At 42.6% G+C, this 19,530-nt stretch overlaps 1 protein-coding gene across 1 annotated transcript in view; it reads left to right on the top strand.

Moving 5' to 3' along the window:
• LOC115796936 (Fc receptor-like protein 5) overlaps positions 1-19,530 on the top strand; it is a 78,896-nt gene that overhangs the window by 6,587 nt on the left and 52,779 nt on the right. The window contains exons 3-7 of the mRNA XM_030753427.1: positions 293-332; positions 504-775; positions 1,021-1,290; positions 1,409-1,690; positions 3,609-3,611. Coding sequence (XP_030609287.1) covers positions 293-332; positions 504-775; positions 1,021-1,290; positions 1,409-1,690; positions 3,609-3,611 — 867 coding nt within the window. The remainder of the gene's footprint in view (positions 1-292; positions 333-503; positions 776-1,020; positions 1,291-1,408; positions 1,691-3,608; positions 3,612-19,530) is intronic.

The following is a 19,530-nucleotide window of genomic DNA, read 5'->3' as shown; positions in this document are numbered from 1 at the left end:
CATTTGGAGCATTTCAGTTCATTTGAACAGAGGACTCTCATGTTTGTTATCAACATGGTTGTTTGTAGCCTGGATTAGATTTTAGTGCACTGACTCAGATTAGAGTGGAGCTGCTTTAGTTTATCTAAGAAAGGTTTGTTTCTTCATTTGTGATCATTTGATGCATTTTACATCTTAATATAAAATGCAGCCAATCACAGCAGCCACTGCTAAAAGCCCAAGTGTTTTATTTCTGCCATATTTGAGTGTGTCTTTAGTTTGATGATGTCTGAAGTTTCTGCCTTTATTGTAGTGCTCTGTACGCTCCTCTGCACTGGACACGCTCAAGGTGACTGAACACTTTCACTTTTTCATTTCTTTCTTTTTATTAATAAAGATTCATCTCAGCCTGCTGCATCAATCTAATTATTTGTCAATATATGAACATACAGTATGAACACAGATGTTTCCTCCTATAGTGCATAATAGTGTGTTAGATTGTTAATGCTGTGGTTGTGTTGGATTCTAGATGCTGTGTTAACTATTGAACCCAACTGGTCCAGTTTTTTCATTGGAGAGTTTGTTACCTTCATGTGTGGCATGAATGAAGGAGCAGACACTGACTGGGAATACAAACTCAACAAGAATGGTCGAGAATTTGTCCCCTACAACACAACCAAATACTACAGATTAAATATTTCATCTACAGATTACAGTGGTGAATATCAGTGTTCTGGTCGCAGGAAGAGCTCAAATTATACAAAGAGCAGTAACACTGTCTCTGTAACTGTATCAGGTAAGTCCTCAGTGAAAAAAGCATAAATTTATGATCTTCGTACATTTAATGTTGTCATGGAAACTGTTTTTCTGATCCTGTGAAACTTTAACATTTGTATTTTACCTGTTACTTTGCTCACAGCGTAAATTTAAAAGAAAAAACATCAAAATCTTCATAACATTTAAGGTGACTGATGTTTGTGTTATCTAAACCTTTATAATGATTCGTGTACATATTTGTTTCCCTCTCTTCCATAACTGCAGATAAACCCAGGGCCACACTGACAGCAGGAACAACAATCATACCAGTAGGGGGCAGTGTGACACTGACCTGCTCTGTGGGGAGCTCTGATGAGTGGAAATATGAGTGGTTCAGATGCACCAAAAACACCACTGAAGTTCAAATCAGAAGAGATGATCAACCAAACAGAGTTATCAGAGTATCTCAAGGAGGAATCTACAGATGCAGAGGAATAAGAGGAGACTCAGTTTTCTACACTGATAAAAGTGATGAAGTCAGCATTGAGATAACCTGTGAGTTCAGTAATTTAGTTTGAAACATTCACTCATGATTAGCAAACATACAATGTTAAGTTTTCTCTGTTGATTTCATGTTTCTGTTTGTATCTCAACTGTTAACATCTGTAAACAGTTTCCAATAAAGTTGCTGTAAAACAACAAAAACACAGCTGGTCTCAGATATTCAGCAGTGAGACGATCACTCTGACATGTGAGGTGCAGGAAGGAGGTGAACCCACTGAGTGGGAGTATCAATGGAGAGGACCCAGGCAAACCACACAGTGGACACACAATAATTATTGGACATTCAGAGTTTCTGAGTCCAGCAGTAGAGACTACACGTGTAAGAGTCGACGCAGAGATGACTCATATTCTTCAACAGAGTGGAGTGAAGCCTTCACACTGTCAGTAACAAGTAAGTCATGTTTGTTGTGTGATCAATGTTTTGTAAAATTGTTGAAGTTGCTTTTCCTCCTCAGTCTGTCTCTCAGGGTTAATGCAACAAACACTGCAACAGGTTATGACACACACGTGCACTTTATGAACACATGCAGAAGAAAATTATACTGTCTTAAAATCTGATAACAGAATTGGCTCTAAGTAATCACACACACTCTATGATTGTGGTTTTATGAGCAAAGATGAGAGTAAAAAACTTTCATCATCAGCCATTTTTGTGAGGCTGTTCAGGCTCGAGATCTTCATCTTGATGTGTTTCATGAATACAATGTCACGGCGTGTTTTTTTTTGTTTGTGAAGGAAGACATTTAAAACAATTCAGTTTAAAATTAAAACATTTAATATATTAAAGAATCAGAAGATATCACATGTACAAGGACAGTTTGGTTCAGGCAGACACAGGGCATCCCAGCAGTCTGGCTGTGACTGCCCACTCCAACAGAGCAAAGAACCTAGGCTAAACATTACATTTTATACTACCACTATCTACAAGCACTATCAATTCAAAAAAAGTTGGAGAGAGCCGTGGTTTAGACTTGGCCTTCCTCCCTCACATGTTCCTAATCATGACATGTCAGTTTTATTCTACTTAGCAACAGGGAGCGGTGACCTGCAAACACCCTTCCCTCCTTAGACACAGGCGTACATGTTTTGGCAAAACCTTTTAAGGATAAGTTAAACATATTTTCAACCGAGACCAGGAAGGTCATAGATAAGATACACACATTCTCCCAAAGGCCATGAAGTTAGTGTGGCGACCACTGGTCTGCCATCTGTCTGCTCTCCATCTAATGTATTTATTTAATTGTCAATTATTTGCTTCAGCTACTATTTAGTTATTTTAATTCAACCACTATTGATCAGTTTAATTTGAACACTGATAAAAAATTATTTGATTCAAGTATAAATTTATCATTTAATCAACTACTATTTAGAGCTTTAAGTCAACTGCTAATTATTCATTTAATTCAATTATTATTAATTTAATCATCTGATTTATTCACCATTTATTTAATCAATTGATTAATTAAATTATCAATCAGTTCTTGGATTTTTTTTTACCTTAAAGCATTATACTTTTGTTCATAAAGTAAAAAGAGTAAAAATAAGATGCAACAACAACACTGCACACTTTTAAACATGTGCTACAGTGTGTTGGGCAGTTTGTATTTGGTTGATAATGAGCATGATTTTCAATTAGCAAATAATTAAATTAATTAATTCTTAATGGCAGCTTGAAGTTAAAGTAGGAAGTCTCAGGTCTCACAGACTTGACTAAGCCTATGTTCACACTGCAGTTTGTTGAATGTCACAGAGATGTTTGCTGTGTGGAAACAAATGAAGGTGACACCAATCTTATATGTGTGCAACATATTCTGTTTGGATTCATGCTCATCTTTGTCTACCGTATTTTTCGGCCTATAAGGAGCACTTAAAATCCTTAAATTTTCTCAAAAATCGGCAGTGCGCCTTATAATCTGGTATGAATTCTTGTTGTGCTTACTGACGTTGAACCAATTTCATGTCATACATTGCACTCAAAAATCTTTCAAAATGTTTTAGTGCAACTTTGGTAAGGGACGCTTCACAAATATCAACATTTTCCAGAGCGTACAAAGCGTACGACAGGGGGAGGGGGGTAACACCCAGTTAGAAAATGTCGGTCGGTCTGTGTAATTTGAGCGCTGTCGTCTGACTGCCGATGCCCGAGGCATCCACACCACTGCACCACTGCGTGGTCTGCAGCAATATTTCCTCCAGTCTGGCGGATCAGTTCAAAGGCCTCATTGAATTCTCTAAAATAGTCCATCATCGATTCACAAAATGACTCTACTGATGATATTAGACAGGAACAAGCTGTGAGTGCAGCGCAGCAGGTGTGGAAAGCAGCCAAAGCCGCTGGAGATGCATTCAACAAGAAGTGGAAGCATTGTTCCAAAAATGGAAACTGTACGCAGTAAACCGCAGAAAACTATGATGGATTTGGCCTGTTTTCATCTATGCTGGCCCGGATATTTATGCGCAATCTGGCGATCGGCAGCCGGCACTGTTGCCACCTTTTGTGCAACAAAACTCGCTGCTGGCTGTCTCAAAAATCGCTAGAAGTTGCTAAAGGATGAATCGAGGTCCAGGTGTGTGTGTGCTGTCCGGATGATGCCACAGCATATGAAGGGGCGCAGTACGAGCGCTGTATGTACACAAAACACGGTGACAGCGGAGTTTTCAGGTTTCCGGTGTTGTGTCAAAATGGGATTTCCTTTTTTTTTTTTTTGTTATTTTTTTTGTTTTTTTTTACTTATTTCGGTAAATATACTGGTGCACAGATTTGTGAAGGGTTGTGTATATTTTTCTGTATTTGGTACAACTGAATAATATTCTGAGTTATTGTGAATGAGTGGAATAAAGTTCAACTTACCTGACGCTTTTGTTTCCTTCTACATATATTTTATCATGCGCCTTATTTATGAAAATAGACCCGTTCATTGATAGTGTCCCTTATGGTCCGCAAAATACGGTAATATTCATTTAACATGATTTCTAATATTTGTGTTCCTCACTGTTTTATAAACTCACTGACCTCTGATCAGCCATGTTGCCCACAACATCCTGAACATGTTTAGTTATTTCCATCGTTCATGTTGTTTTATTCTTTTACATGTTGGTTTTTGTGAGTCTGTAACAGTGGTGGGTGTTGTTCTTGTGTCTGGATGTTAAAGTTACACACAGAGTAAATATGATTTATTCAAAGTTATTTATAATTTGAGGTTTCAGAGGTGAATGCTGGTCGTTTTTTGTGCCGTTCATGGTTGGACTGGTTTGTGGAAGTTCACTGATTGTTGCTGTGCTGCTGTGCTGCCGCACAAGGATAAAAGGTGAGACCTTTACATGTTGATAACTTACTGAAAACGGTTTCTGCTGATTTAAAGTGATTCTAAAACATGTTTTCTTCCTTTTCTGACAGATCCATGTGGTCACAGGTTTGTACAGCACTGTCTCTGTCCATTTGTGAACACAGTGATTTGATACATGTGCTTTGTTACATTTACAGTCCATGTTTCAGCTTCATGCAGTCTCCAAACATCAATCAAGGCTCTGCTACGCCCCAAACAGCCGACCAAAGTGAAGCTCAAGTTTACTCCTCTCTTCTCCACGGTCAGCCCCCAAAATGAAAACTTTACAGCTATTAACACTCAGTTAGTGCTCAAGACACAGACACACAAAACCCAACAAAAGGAAATAAATTTGACTTTATTTCTTCTTTTTCGCTGTCCTGTAGGAGATCTTAGTGTCTATGAATCAGTCAGAAACTCTGGAAACACTCAAAGTGGTACAGTATGAACTTTAATGGACCTCTGAGAGGTTAAATGATTATGACTGTTAAAATTAATGCAACATTATTATTTCAGGGGGAGCAGCAGGTGAATGCAGTAATGCAGCATCTACTATTCAGCTTGATGAGAGGAGTAAGTAATAAAATATGACCCATAATTATTGGATTGTGATCTGTGATGTTAGAGGAAAGAGGGTGTGTGTGTTATTAAATCAGTGATGCTGCAGAGGAGAGCTCTGACTACAATAACTTGAATCCTGAATCAGCCTCAGGTACAAATGTACAAACGTAACATTATAGCCACTGGATAGTTTCAGAGCTTCAGACACACATCCTAAACATGATGAAGCTGAATATGGCATTAATTCATGCTTTTATTATTTCCCTCTTAGACTATTGTAATGCTCTTTATTCTGGAATCAGCCAGTTGTCCGTGTTTTCACTTAGTTCTCATCGTCATAGCTTCATAGTTTTCCCGCTGTGTGCCTCTGTTCTAGTTTGTGTTCTAGTCCTCGAGAAAGTCTGTATTTTGTGTTCCAGCAGTAAAGCTGTGTGATTTAAGTTCAAGTCTGTGTCTGGAGTGTCCTGCATATTGGGGTCCTCAGTCCTGCTGCCACAGCGTTTCATGACACACATGTTGAGGACCTTTTTGTCTTTTTGCTTCACTTTGTTGTTGTTGTTGTTTAAGTCGTATTTTTCTCTGATTTTATTTCAGGTCCATAAAGAGGCTCGTGGACAACAACACAACAACATTGAGCTTTAAACATTCACACAATTGCTGCCATTTAAACATCAGAGTCAGACTCATTTGTGCGTTTAGTTTAAAGAATGAGATGCTCTGGATTTTCAGCATAAATGGAAGATGATACAGTCGACCTTTGTATTTATGCTCATTGTGTTTCTTTCTGCTAATGTAGTGTGGAGGTGAAATATTGTGGGGCCATATCCATCCAGTATGTGTGTGTACAGATACCTGTGTACAGAAGTTCTCCTGTGATGCTTCTTTCATCAGCTGCTGTAAATGTTCTCCATACAGTATGATGCTGATTTCCCATCAGGCCACTGAGAGGAACACAGTGTCGCCTTTTTGCCTTTATTCTACCTGCTGATCTGTTGTACTCCATCTCTTTAGTTTAGACAGTTTTCTGATTGGCCACCATGACTTTAGAGTCGGGGTGACACCTGAACCATATCGGGTTGTTGTGTTGTGCGTTTGGGCGCATCATCCGAGTCCTGACAAAGTTATGGCCAAATATTCTGCTCATTTGTATTTTGTACAGAAGATTCACTGAATGTCATATTTACTCATATTTACTCTTAATAAAAATACTAGTGTAACTCACTTCCTCCTGAATTGTACATGTGATGCAGCTCTGCAGCTTCCTTTATGCTCCAGTGTGCTGCTCGTGTTTCCTGTTGGTATAAAATAATGTGCAGACACTTCCATTCACTCATCATGATACAGTAAGATTATCCTGTAAATGTCCTGATGTTACAGAGCAGTCACATCTTCACCCTGATAATGAAATCTGTGGATGACCAAAAACATGAGCAGCTCTGTAGATGTAAATATGTAATTAATCCTTTATTATAGAAATCTTCATAGATGCTACACTTGGATTTTTATTGCACTGTCATTTTGTATTTTGTCAGTAAATTGAATTGAATTTATTGTTATTGAACTGAAAATTTATTGAACCAATTTTTTGTTGAGTTTGTTTTCTTAAATTGGCCATTTTGGGTCCTTTGCATTTTAAAATCATGTGACTGTTAAAATATACCCCATCATCTCATATTTAATAGCTTTTATTAAAACAGTGAATTTTGAGTTGTACGGGATAAAAAGAAAAATAAATTATGACCGCCTATGCTTAGAACCACTCAGGACGCCATTTTAACCCTACAGAAATGCACAGAAAACCATTATTTCCACATCCTAGGTTGCCTAGTGTAACAGTGTTTATGTTGTATGTGATTCCACTTGCCATAATAACCACAGTTGTAATGTGGAGGTTTACTGGCTCAATGGCGCCCTCTCTCAAAAAGGCAATGGATTAATGCCACTGGCAATGTTGTAATGTGGCCAGATCAGTGTACATGATTATTAAGTATTAACATCTGTCTAGCCATTATATGAAGTGTATGACCACTATGAATGATATAGCTGTTAATATCTTAAGTGGATTATTGCAGTTGTGGAGTACTATAACAATCATATAATAGCATGATGCCCCGGCTAGGCTAGCTGTTGAACTTCTGTGTGCCTTTACAATGTACCGTTCTTTTGTAGAGCGCTGTGCTTGAGCTGCCCGTACTGAGCCAACCTGCCTGACCAGTATATGTTCTGTTCTTATCCAGGTAATCAAACGGGTCACATCTTAAAGATAAACAAGCCTTAGTCTATCATTACTACACAACGCAGAGTCAAAGAGGTTTATTTGGACCAGCCAGTTACAGTGTAATTGAGCCTGGTTACACTAGCAACACTTATTGTTGGCACCCATTTGAACAAGAAGGTTGCTATAAAAGATGATTATTTCCTGGGTGGGATCTTGAACCGGGGCAGAGCAGGGAGAGTGTGACTGGACCAGGCGGGTTGCTGAATGTGCAGAGCAGCGGGGGAACCATAGCTGAACCATAGTCCAGAGTGTGGAGAACTAATCTGAGCAAATAAGGAGTGAAATCCAGAGCAGAGCAGCTGAATCAGACAGTTTCAAGCCTGAGGAGCAGAGCTGAGGAGGTGAATCTGCAGACTGAGGTGGAGGAGAGAGGACGTTGGATGAGCAGCTGCAGGTCCGCTGAGCGGAGGCAGATGTGGACGGTGTGAGAAACTTTCCCTGCTGGACTTTTACAATAATTCATTGGTTAAAATGTGTTTCTTTCTTTTGTTGTAGTGAACTGTGAGGTCAGTTTGAAAATGTCAGCAATGAGTTGTTCAGTATTTCACAGTGAGGCTGTTTTTATACCTTCTGTATTTTCAAAAAATAATACCACACATTATCTAAAATACACTTTAACTGTTCATAAAGTTCTTCTGTAATAATGAAATTATCTAAATGTGTTAGTGTTTGTTTATTTAAATGTGTATTTTGGTAATGAAATTATTTAAATCAGCTGTAAAACTAATAAAACCCCTAAAAATGAATCTTAAATACTTGTTTAGTCACATTTTACCTCAAAAAAACTTTGCTGCTGTTGTTGCAGGATGGGGTCAAAATGAGCCTCCTGGCTGTTCTAGTGTTAAACCTGTAGAGTAATACAGTGATGTTGTCATGGACTGCCTGACGGCTGGCAGCTAGCTGCAGTGTGTGGATTATTCCCAGTGGAGACTGTCCCACCTCCAGAGCTCCTGCCCTGTTTTCTTGGACTGTAAATATACTGTTAAGCTTTCAGTACGAGTCTGCTTTTTTGGGTCCACTAGCTCGCTGAGCCATGACAGATGTGACTTTTTGAAATGTAATATCACAAAACTGGAAACATGACGATACAGAAAAGCCTCTTTGTTCTCTGAGTGTCTGTCATGCTTACATGTGTGTAAAAATGTAGGTTCTGTCTTTTCTGCTATTCACCTTTTTAGCAGATGAAGCTGTTCAGTATAAGTTCTGTTTTATGTTTTCAGCCAGGGCTGGACCAAGTCTTGAAGGTGCCCTAGGCAAAATTTGATTTGGGGCCCCTGTTATAATACTCCATTGTCACCTGAGTCCAAGTGCTGGAGGGTTGAAGTTGAATATTATTTTTTTGGGATGCATTGCTGTCACCCATGTACATAAGTCCACTGAAAACAATGTATTTCAGTATGATACACATTGTAAAACTCATATCCATGAGATTGAGAAGGGTGGGATGAGTATCAATGCATGCCATATTCAATGTAGTTGGCATAGGCTTTTTAGGAAATATCTGATTAAGGGTGTTTGACCTGCTTTTGGACATGTTGGACACTCTCTTTGCATCCTAAGGATTCCTATTTTTGCATAACTCTAAAAATGCACCTAATTACAGACTAGTAAATAAGCAATTTGCAATATATAAATAATAATTAATCAATACACGAATTGCTGAGCATCAATTGTATAATATTGATTACAAATGGTCAGCAATTTTGCCCAGAGCGACAAGAAATGCTGTAAATATGTTATTACACCTTTATACAACAAAATGTTGTGGCACTATCCCAAGACCACCAATGAGTCATAAAAGTGACATCCATGAGTCTATCCATGCAACCTGACCACAGTGTGAAAACAACCAAATGCTGTCACCACAAGAACAGTGAGTAAACCAGTCAGATTAAACCACCACAGCTCACAAATGAACAGTTATGTCTGAACATGCATGTATGAATAAAGCCAAGATATGGCCAGCTAGTGTGTCCTGTCCAGCAGTGATGTGCGGTGAGGTTTGTGATGGTGAGACACTGACTTGTCTGGAGTCGGATGTTCACATATATAAACCCAAAATAGAAGCTTATATTTCAATTTTAATTATGCTAATGCTTAATAAGGCTTTAATCTATTCCATACCGTCAAACAATGATGGCAAGAAAAACAAAATATTTAATGTAAGGTCAAACTTTTTGTGTGTGTGTGTGTGTGTGTATGGGGGGGGTCTCTTTTTAACCGTGTATTAACTTTATTTGAAGATGTTCCTATCCTTTTCCCTATGGGACAGCAATATTGCAGCACTGCCTCCTATCATTGCAGGACAAACTGTGCAACATCAGCATGTGTAGCACATGTGTAATCACAAGTACAAGTGTCACAAGTAGTAATAGTAATACGGCACCATAAAACCATAAATAATGATTTATGACCGACAGGTTGGTATGTAGAAAGCAATGCGTGTGCATGAGCGTGCGCGTGCATGTGTGTCCGTGCGTGACCGAAATGATTTATGATCATGACGTGCAGGTGTGCGTAATCATGTGATGTGTCTCCTCCTAGTGGGATGTGGTTTAAGTTAGATGTATGTATATAAGATCGTCCGTACCTCATTTCTTCAACCGGCCTTCACCACCAACGCACCTCCGACGAGATTTTTACGTCAACACCGAGCCGTGAACACATCTTTGGAGAGAATTTGCGCTACCTAGCGGTCAACCATCTAAACAGCCATGACGTCCTTCAACCCACTTGCTGGCGTGAACCCGTCTGACCCTTTTGAAATCAGGACCGACTTCAGAGGTATGTCATCAGATGCGCAGGTTGATGGTCGTCCGTGCAAAAAGAAACACGATGAAGAGAGTGAATTTAAAACAGATTACCGAGGTGTGAATGGGTACGTGTATTCAGTTAAATATAGTTATGGCAAGGTGTTGTTGTGTGTGAATTGTGGGGATGATGATGAGATTTGGGGGGTTGGGATGTCACACCGCATGTCTATTAAAAACTGGAGACTGTTTCGCACCGTGGTGTGCCCGGACCTGGATCAGACAGGCTTCCCCGATGTGGTGTATGCATCCCAGTGGTCTTCACCAACAGGGCCTGAGTTGTACAGAGTGGAGGTTGATCGTTACCACCGTCCCACCGAGGAGTTTATTTTTTTTGAGTGTTTGTGAAGACAGGGAGAATGTTATTGCATCCAGAGGAACCGAGAGCTGGAGAATAAACCCATATGCTATCACAAAAGCCGAAAGCATGAGTTGGTTTAAGGACTTGTTTTTTATCCAGTGGGCAGATTGGAGAGCTGTGCAGCGAATGTTTAAGGAAGTCGATGCGATTATCAAGAGAGACAAGCTCAACAAGAGTTATGAGAACGTTAGAAAACGTCTTGTTTTTGATGATTTTACCCTTACTACGAAGACTGCTGAGCCTTCTGCCTTGTGTAGGCTGAAAATCATCAGACAGCCAGACTACTAGGAATAAAAAAAAAATAATGGTACGTTTTTTTGTATTTTGTATATATTGCATTAATGACGGGTACATAACTAATGATGTTTTTGTTTTTCCAGACGTTAAAACTTCACCACCTATTACACCACCACAACCAACACAGATGTTGACCTTTCCTCATCCTCTTCCTCCTGATTCACCACCTCTGTCACCATCATCACCACCCCACCCCTGGGTAGTAGAGCTGTCAGACGAGAGTTTGAAAAATGTCAAAATCGCCACTATTCATCTACTGACGCGAGCTATACAAAAGTATAGAGAAGAGGTGTGTTACGGATGTATGGTTAATCATCCAAGTCAATTGCAGCATGAATGCGTATGGGAAACCCCTGATTTCTTCTTCACTACACATTATTTATTTTTATTCTAGTAGTAGTCTGGCTGTCTGATGGTTGACTGCTAGGTAGCGCAAATTCGGACGACCTTATATGCATACCCCTAACTTAAACCACATCACACTAGGAGGAGACACATCACATGATTACGCACACCTGCACATCATGATCATAAATCATTTCGATCACGCATGGACACACATGCACGCGCACGAGCACGCTCATGCACACGCGTTGATTTCTACATACCAACCTGTCAGTCATAAATCATGATTTATGGTTTTATGGTGCCGCATTACTATTACTACTGTCACAATTCAGCAGTGTGGCAGGCAGGAAAAGGACCCAAACACAGGACTCTGGAGGGAAATCATGAACCCTGAAATACACATCTTGTCATGGCTCATGTGCGGCAGGAGCAGGAAGACCCCAAAATGCAGGACTCGGGAGTGATGAACTTAGTGTACTTTTATTGAGGTGAAGATAAACAAATAAACTGCGCTGGACTGAGGCCAGAACTAAACTATAGGATACAAGAGACGGAGAACACACACACAACGGGTACGTAGACGACAACACGACAAGGAACAGAAGAGAACTGAGGGCTTAAATACACATTAGTACTCAGGGCAAGAGGAAACAGCAGGTGAAGCAAATGAAACTAATAACAGGGGAAGCAAAACTAAACTCAAAGCACAGGGAACACAAGACTGGCAAAATAAAACAGGAAGTAACTAACCAAGGTACATGCAGACTAGACGCGTGGGACTGGCACACAGACAAGGGACAGAGACGCAGACTAGTCACAACACAAGGAATAAAACTCAATATGAAAACAAAGGAGGTCAGGATCAAGACAAGACCATGGATGCAGGGGAGACAGGAACACAGGGAACAACAAAACAAACTGGGAAATAACAAAACTCAGGGAAAATAAAACTAAACACAAATTGCTGGGCAGACGGCCCAGGACCATGACACAGCTTTATTGCTGGGTGCACATTAGGTACAAGAAAACTAGGAAAGCTCAATTGGAGCTAATAAGCCAACAACTAGGAATACACAGGGAAACTCTGAACCAGGAAACACGACCTCAGTGAGACAATGTGACAAGAAACAGGAGAACACAGGCAATATGTTAGGGCTACAGTTATCAATTATTATTCTATCGAATGATTGAGTAATCGGTTAAGAAATTCTTTCCTTATTAATGAACAATATTAAGTATTTAAAGGAGGGAAAACAAATCTCAAGAAACAGCAGAGAGACAACAAGGAATTCAGACAAAGAGCACAGTGGGAATTTCATGAGCAGCTGTTTTCCTGATTCTTCATTTATGATGTGCTCCTTTAGTTCTTCTGTGTTCACTTTATTTGCTCCCCGATGTGTTAAAGAACATTTGAACTTATTTATTACAAGTTTTTATTCTCACAGAGACTTCAGGTCATTGTTTAAGGTCGGCTCTTCTCATTCTCCACATTTCTCTCAGAAAACGCACCTCTCAAATATAATCACTGGGTTGTGTTTAGTGCTGGTGGCCAACAGGGGGCGCAAATTGATCATTATTTATTGTAATGAATTCATCTGCTTGGCTGGGTGTTGAATATTTTCCCAGAGCTGTGATGATAAACAATAAAGACTGATTGCAAACAGAAGAAAAAACAAAGTATAGCCATTTGAACTTTTATGTGATCCAGGTCCTTTTGTGTGAACTGGAGGCTTGTTTGAATCTCCTGCATGTCCCTTGTTATCGCCTCTGTTTGGATGCACAGTGACAGCTCATGATGCTCTGACGACAACAGCAGTTGACTCAATAAATACTGATATGATTAAAAGAGGAAATCTTGTTTCAGTGACAGTGGGCCTGAATGATGTCTCTACCTGGTAGCAGCAGAATATCTGCCTGATGGTCAAAGGCTGGATTCTCTGCAGCAATGTCTCTGAGGTGAGAATGGCAGAGAGCTGCGTCAGTGGTTGGGATTTCATTATGATTGTTGGGGAGCATGTCACATTCAATGAGTGCGGGCAAGAGCAGACTGCAACTTATTCCACAATAAAACAAGTTGCTCTTCTCTCAGTCACCTCCAAAACTCCTGCACAAGTCTCAAGAATGTACAGAGAAAAGTTTTTGGTGATTAAAAAGTGTATCAAAGAATGAAGATTTGGCTAGAGACTTGGTTTGGTCATCCAGAACTGCATAAGTTCTCACTTTCTTGTCATGGCAACCTTGCGGATAGATACTGTATGGGCGAGGTATGATCACCCAAAAGACTTATCTCCAGGGTCAGGGTCCAGGGACAAGGTCTGTGACATTGTGTGTTTTCCATGGTGCAGGACCAGCATGGAGAGCAGTGATATGTAAGTCACTGCCACATCCTGCACAGTGAATTTCTGCCTTACAGTTTTCAGTGCGATGGCTGAAGAAGGCACGGCATCGGAAACATATCTGGTTCTGTTTCAGATAAGTATTATATCCTTCCAAAGACTTCTCTCAGGATGATCTACATTTTTTTGAGTGCATGAGGCCTTTAGTGGATGGGACAGTCCTTGTTGGGATGCCAGACTTCTTTTCTTTTGCCTTCACTCATGATTAACCACCTTCATCCTGATGACAGACAGACATTCTCATTCTGATGTGACTCTCCAGATAATTTTCCCTTTAAAGGTCACAATGGTTTTTGGAGCAAAGGACCTAAAGCTGGGGTTGTTTCTCATACTGACTTCGTTTTGAAAGAGGACAGTAAAAATGAATAAAGGAGCAAATGACATAAGATGCTCTTGGTTTTACATTGTACCGTGTGTCATCCGTGTGAATGGAAGTTTATCACCTATAGGATGAATTCCATGTGCAGTATCAAGGTAAAGTAATCCCGGTATTTATCCTTCATTCTTGGCAGAGTTTATTTCCAAATGAAGGTTCCATAAGTTGCATAATTATTTGTGATTTTGGGGATTTCCAAGGCTTTGGGAGAGCCATAAAACTCTTGCAACCTCTTCCACATTTTAGCAAGTCCAAAATATGGATGGTTGATGTGTGTAGCTTGGAAGTGTTTTGCATGTTGCGACGATTCATCGCCTAACCATTTGGTCAACAGGTCGAGCTCCCCACTGGTTGTTCAGTGTAAGCCTTGTGGGACAATTTCAACGGAGGATTTCCATGTCCGGTAATCACCTGTCATATCAATAAACTTCATACATCCTCCAGTGAGCAACTCTGCCTGGCTGGAAATCTCATGATGTCAGACATCTTTGAGTTTTCTTGTGAGACAGTCTGAGGTTTAGTTCATTCAGGTTTAGTTTAAACCTACAGATTTGGTCTTTCACACACACACTGGTATGTTGTGAGTTATTGTATGTCTGACAGAGATTACCACTTATGTGTCCTGCTTCCATTTCACTTGCTGCAGCCTCATAGACATTGGCTTAAGCGAGGGCTGCCACAGGTTTAATTTCATCTACTGACAAACTTCATAATTTCTGGTTGGGCCACTAAGAAAAGAGGAAACACAGCCTGTGGTTTCAGCCTGAAATATTCCATTTAGCAGTCATCATATTTGATGTCAGCAAACAGCAGAGAGTTAACAAGAAATTCAGACAAAGAGCCCAGTGGGAACTTTGCTCTCTGTGTGATGACACATTTTATATGATCGGCCTGTCCTGGAATAATAGTAATAATTATCACTGCTACATTAAGTGTGCACAATACTGTGTGAAAACAGGTTAAAAATCTATGTGGGCATCAAGAGAAACTGTGAAAAGCTTGTTTCTCACGCTCAAAAGCTTCTGACTTCAAGAGTTTCGACATTGACCTGCTATAGTTGTATCTGTCCTTCTCTCTGCCCACAAAACCCGCATACACGTTAGTTGCAACTTCGAAACTGGCCAGTTTCTTTTCCATATTAAAAACTTAGAACAAGTGGTACAAACAAACAAACCCTGGCCCTAGCAGGCATTTTAGCTGACTTGAACATCTCACAAACACATCACTCTCCAAGAACTTATTCAGCAAGATAACACATAGGTCCTATTGTCCATGTCCATCAAGGTTTAAAAAGTTTTTAATAAAATAACTTTCATTTTATAGTCATTTTCATTTTGTGTAAAAGCAACCAGCAGCAGAGACAAAGAAATTCTGGAGGATGACAAACTGCAGAGATGAGGAAACTGAGGACACAGACAGCTGGCAAGAAGTTGATGAGGATGATCTAGGCAACGGTACCTGTGCTAAAGATACAGGTGATTTAAAAGATGCTCTAGACTCTGAAGGCATGGCTGCTGTAGACTCTGATGCAGATGGTAGAGAAGATGCAAATGACTTAGACTTAAACTTTGACACAACAGGAAGAGAGGCTGCTTGAGTGGACAGCACCATGGCGAAGCTCGGGTTTGAGGCTGGGCCAAACAGCCACTCGCATTCTGGAGAGGGCCAAAGTTTCCACCTCACATTTGTTGTAGTAAGGCTGTAGTCCACGGGGTCCATTTTACAGTCTCATGCTACTGTCATGTAGTAGCTGTGGCAGGCAGAGGACCCTAATGCAGGACTCAAAGCCAAGAGCTAAATTTAAACTTAAGCTTTATTACCAAATGTAGAGCATAAAGCAGGGCTGATTTGGAGCCAGCAACACAAAACTATAAACTCACTTGAAACATGAACTTAGACTTAAACTTGAGCATAAACTAGAACATGAACATGAACACAAGGGTGCACAGCAGGGAACAGCCAATGACAAGGAACAAGGGAAAACGCAGACTATATACACACACAGAGGGATAATGGGGGAAGTGGAAACATCTGGGAACAACAGAATACACTAATGAGACAAATGAATCAAAAATAAACACAAAGCACACGGAACAAAGGACTGTCAAAATAAAACAGGAAATGACCAACATGCTGGCACACAGAGGGACTCTAAACATATGACTAAATAGAAACCTGAACACAACACACAGGGAAACACCTGCCTGGTCTTCAAGCCCGGCAGAAGTGGAATACAGAGAATCCAAACTTGCTGCCTGGCAAGACGGTCCTCGTTGTGGATCCTCAATTCCCACGCGCCCTGTGGCCGGTGGGTAAAGTAATGATGGGAAAGTGCAGTCAGCGGAAGTGAGGGTGGGGGATAAGACCCTCACTTCCGCCCTGTCGCCCAGCTCATCCAGCTCCCAGCTATCCCGGAATAGATATTACCCTTTGACAAGGAGAACGGTGGAGGCCCCCCCTTTTTTGGATGTACAGATTTCCTTCCGAAATCTGGGGGCGGCTGTAAAACAGGCTGTTCCGGGGGAGATTCAGCACGGGAAGTATCAGGAGATCTGGCTCGCTCTCTTCCTGCTGACGGCGGAGGGATTGAGAGCCGCCTGCGCATGAGCTACACAGGACGCGGTAGTTCAGCTGCGCCAGCTACGAGCGGAACGGGTGAAGAATATCGACTGTCAACCCAGAGGGAGATTGGTGCAGCGGCCAGTGGACTGTGTGCGTCTATTTCAAGTAAGGACTGGGGTTGGGAGTAATAGCTTAAGATGGTGGAGCATCTACGCCCTGGACTGCCGTGATGTTGCTAACTGCTAGCTCGAGGAGCGCGTTATTTCCGGCGCAGCATGTTAGGGTTGTATTGTCTTGTATTGTGTTGTATAGTATTGTTATCTGTTAGACTGGGCTGGGGGCTGGTTTAGAGGGGTAATTATACGGAGATTCCCTAGGTTTTATGTGATCGCGGGACGCACCCGTGCCGCGCGTTAATCAGAGTAATTAGCAGAGTGAATGCCACTCCGAATGCGACCGTAAGCAGTCATGTTTGTGTTCGCTTCAGAGACCAGCAGAGGGTGCCACTGGATCGTTGTAAAGAGTATACCTACTAGTTATGTGCATTATATGTTAAGTCTGGGGAGTAAGGTTATTTACTGAGCTATGGTTGCTGTGTTATGGTTAAACCTGTTACATATGTGATTTGTTATGTTTAGATTGTAAGGCTGCGGGGTGTACTCACATGTGCATTTGTTATGATGTAATTTTCATATAGTTAAACCTGTTTTGGTGGTTCTTGTTGCAGACCACACAAATACCCACACACCTGCACCCCCGCAGACCCATACTACTGACCCTATGCGACCACAACCTGGTGGAGCTAGGAACAGCTGTAACTGCCTTGGTGGTGGAAAAAAGCAAAATAAAGAGAGCAAGACATCCGTGTGGTTCTGACCGATCACCTGCTGCGGGTCCCAATTCAATAATCTGGCATTAGTAGTGTAGAGGAGGCAGACTGCCCCCCAACATAGTGGTCCATCGAGCCAGATGAGGAGTCTACAGCAGATAAGGATGTCTACAGCACAGGAGGACGAGGTGGGTATGCGTGTCAGGAGGCAACAATCCCTCCCCGCATATCCGGACGACGATGACCGATCTGGGTTCCCAGCCAGATCGGGGCCACCACCAGGCATGGAAACTCCTTCCTCAATGCAGGATAAATTGGGAGATGGAGACCACCACAGCAGATACTTCACACGCTCGGCCTCCCCGATTAGCCAGGAACCCCATAGCCCAGAGCAGGGGAGGAGAGAACGTCATGATCTCGAACTGGAGAGAGACAGCCTTCTAGCATCGGTGGAGAAGCTGAGACTCCAAAACGAGCAGCTCAGGGTCAAGCTTGAGCACCACGGCTCGGTGGAGGGGTATCGGCAGCGGGCTCCCCAGGGGACACTGCACAGTACAGGTTCCGGCTTTAGAGCCACAGCCTCGCGGCCAGGCTCTCCAGAGGGCTTTCTTAGTGGGGCCGCATCATATCCACAGCATGCGGTCAGAGGTCCCGGCGAATATTGGGGGAGACACGACTTTCCGTCTGACCCAGGGCACGCGGAGCCCTACGCTTCACGTAGGGTACCCAGGACAGGAGGGGAGTATTACACCAGCGATGGCCAGGAATGGCGACGCAGGGACTCCCCCGAGCAGAGACGGGGCTACAGCCCTGAACGGGGGTGGGGTCCGGGTCATGGACCAGAGCGGCACCAATCCAGCTTCCAATACATGGGCCCACCGGGTGGGCGAGAGAGCGTGTATAGGGGGCCGGTGCCTACCATCCCGGATTTCAGCCGCCCGAACCCCAGGGAGTTTGCGAGACTCCGAATGGCTCTGGAGAACCTGCTGCCAGAGGGAGCTTCGGAACGCTTTAAGGGCACCTGTGGCAGTCCGCACTCGCCTCGGGTGGACACTACAGGGGCCAACCAATAATATCAAGGCGTATCTTCGTGAGCAGCACTGCCTGTTCACCAGTTGTAGAGCCCCACCAGCCGACATTCAGCAGCATGTCGAGAAACTGTGGCAGTTGGATGTGCTGCCATGGCGAAATGAGAAGGCTAGTATGAGGTCGCGACAGGATCAGGAGGCTCTTAGCAGTTTGGAACAAGGGACCGTGCGGGTCAAGGTGAACGGCATTTACCGTTATGCTACCCCTCTACTGCGCGTCCGAAACTTCCCGAACCTGTGGGCACCTAAGGAGGCGGTGTTGTCTCAGCTCAGGAGTACTGAGAGGCATTTGGCTAAGACCCCTGACATAGCCCGAGTCTACAACGCCGAGATCCAACGACTCGTGCAGGCCGGTTATGTCGTCAAGCTACCACTCGACCAGGGCCAGACTGTTAACAGTTGGTACATCCCGCATCACCTGGTTGACCACAATGGCAAGCATCGAGTGGTTTTCAACTGCTCTTTCCAATTCAAAGGGGTTGATCTGAATGAGCTTCTGCTTCCTGGCCCAGCACTCGGCCCTACCCTACTCGCCGTTCTCCTACGTTTCAGAGAACACAGCGTGGCCTTTAGCAGTGACATAAAGGGCATGTTTCATCAGGTTAGACTCTTGCCAGCAGATCAATCTTTACTCCGCTTTGTGTGGAGAGACCTCAAACGGGATGAACCGCCCACGGTATATCAATGGGCCGTGCTTCCCTTCGGTACGACCTGTAGCCCCTGCTGTGCGATCTACGCCCTGCAGAGGCACATTACCGATCACACGCGGCCCGGTGATCCAGTGAGGGACGTGGTACTGAGGAACTTCTATGTGGACAACTGTCTACATAGTGTGGCCTCAGTGGACCAGGCTAGGTCTATTATCTAACAGTTGCAGTCTCTTCTGGCGGAGGGGGGCTTCGAGCTGCGCCAGTGGGCTAGTACGCATCCAGACACCATCCATCACCTCCCAGCGGAGCTGAGATCAGCAGGTGCCGAGAGATGGATAGCCCAAGGGCA

Source organism: Archocentrus centrarchus, chromosome 18, assembly GCF_007364275.1.
Source record: "Archocentrus centrarchus isolate MPI-CPG fArcCen1 chromosome 18, fArcCen1, whole genome shotgun sequence".
Lineage (NCBI taxonomy): Eukaryota > Metazoa > Chordata > Actinopteri > Cichliformes > Cichlidae > Archocentrus > Archocentrus centrarchus.
This window is presented reverse-complemented; position numbering and strand designations above follow the sequence as displayed.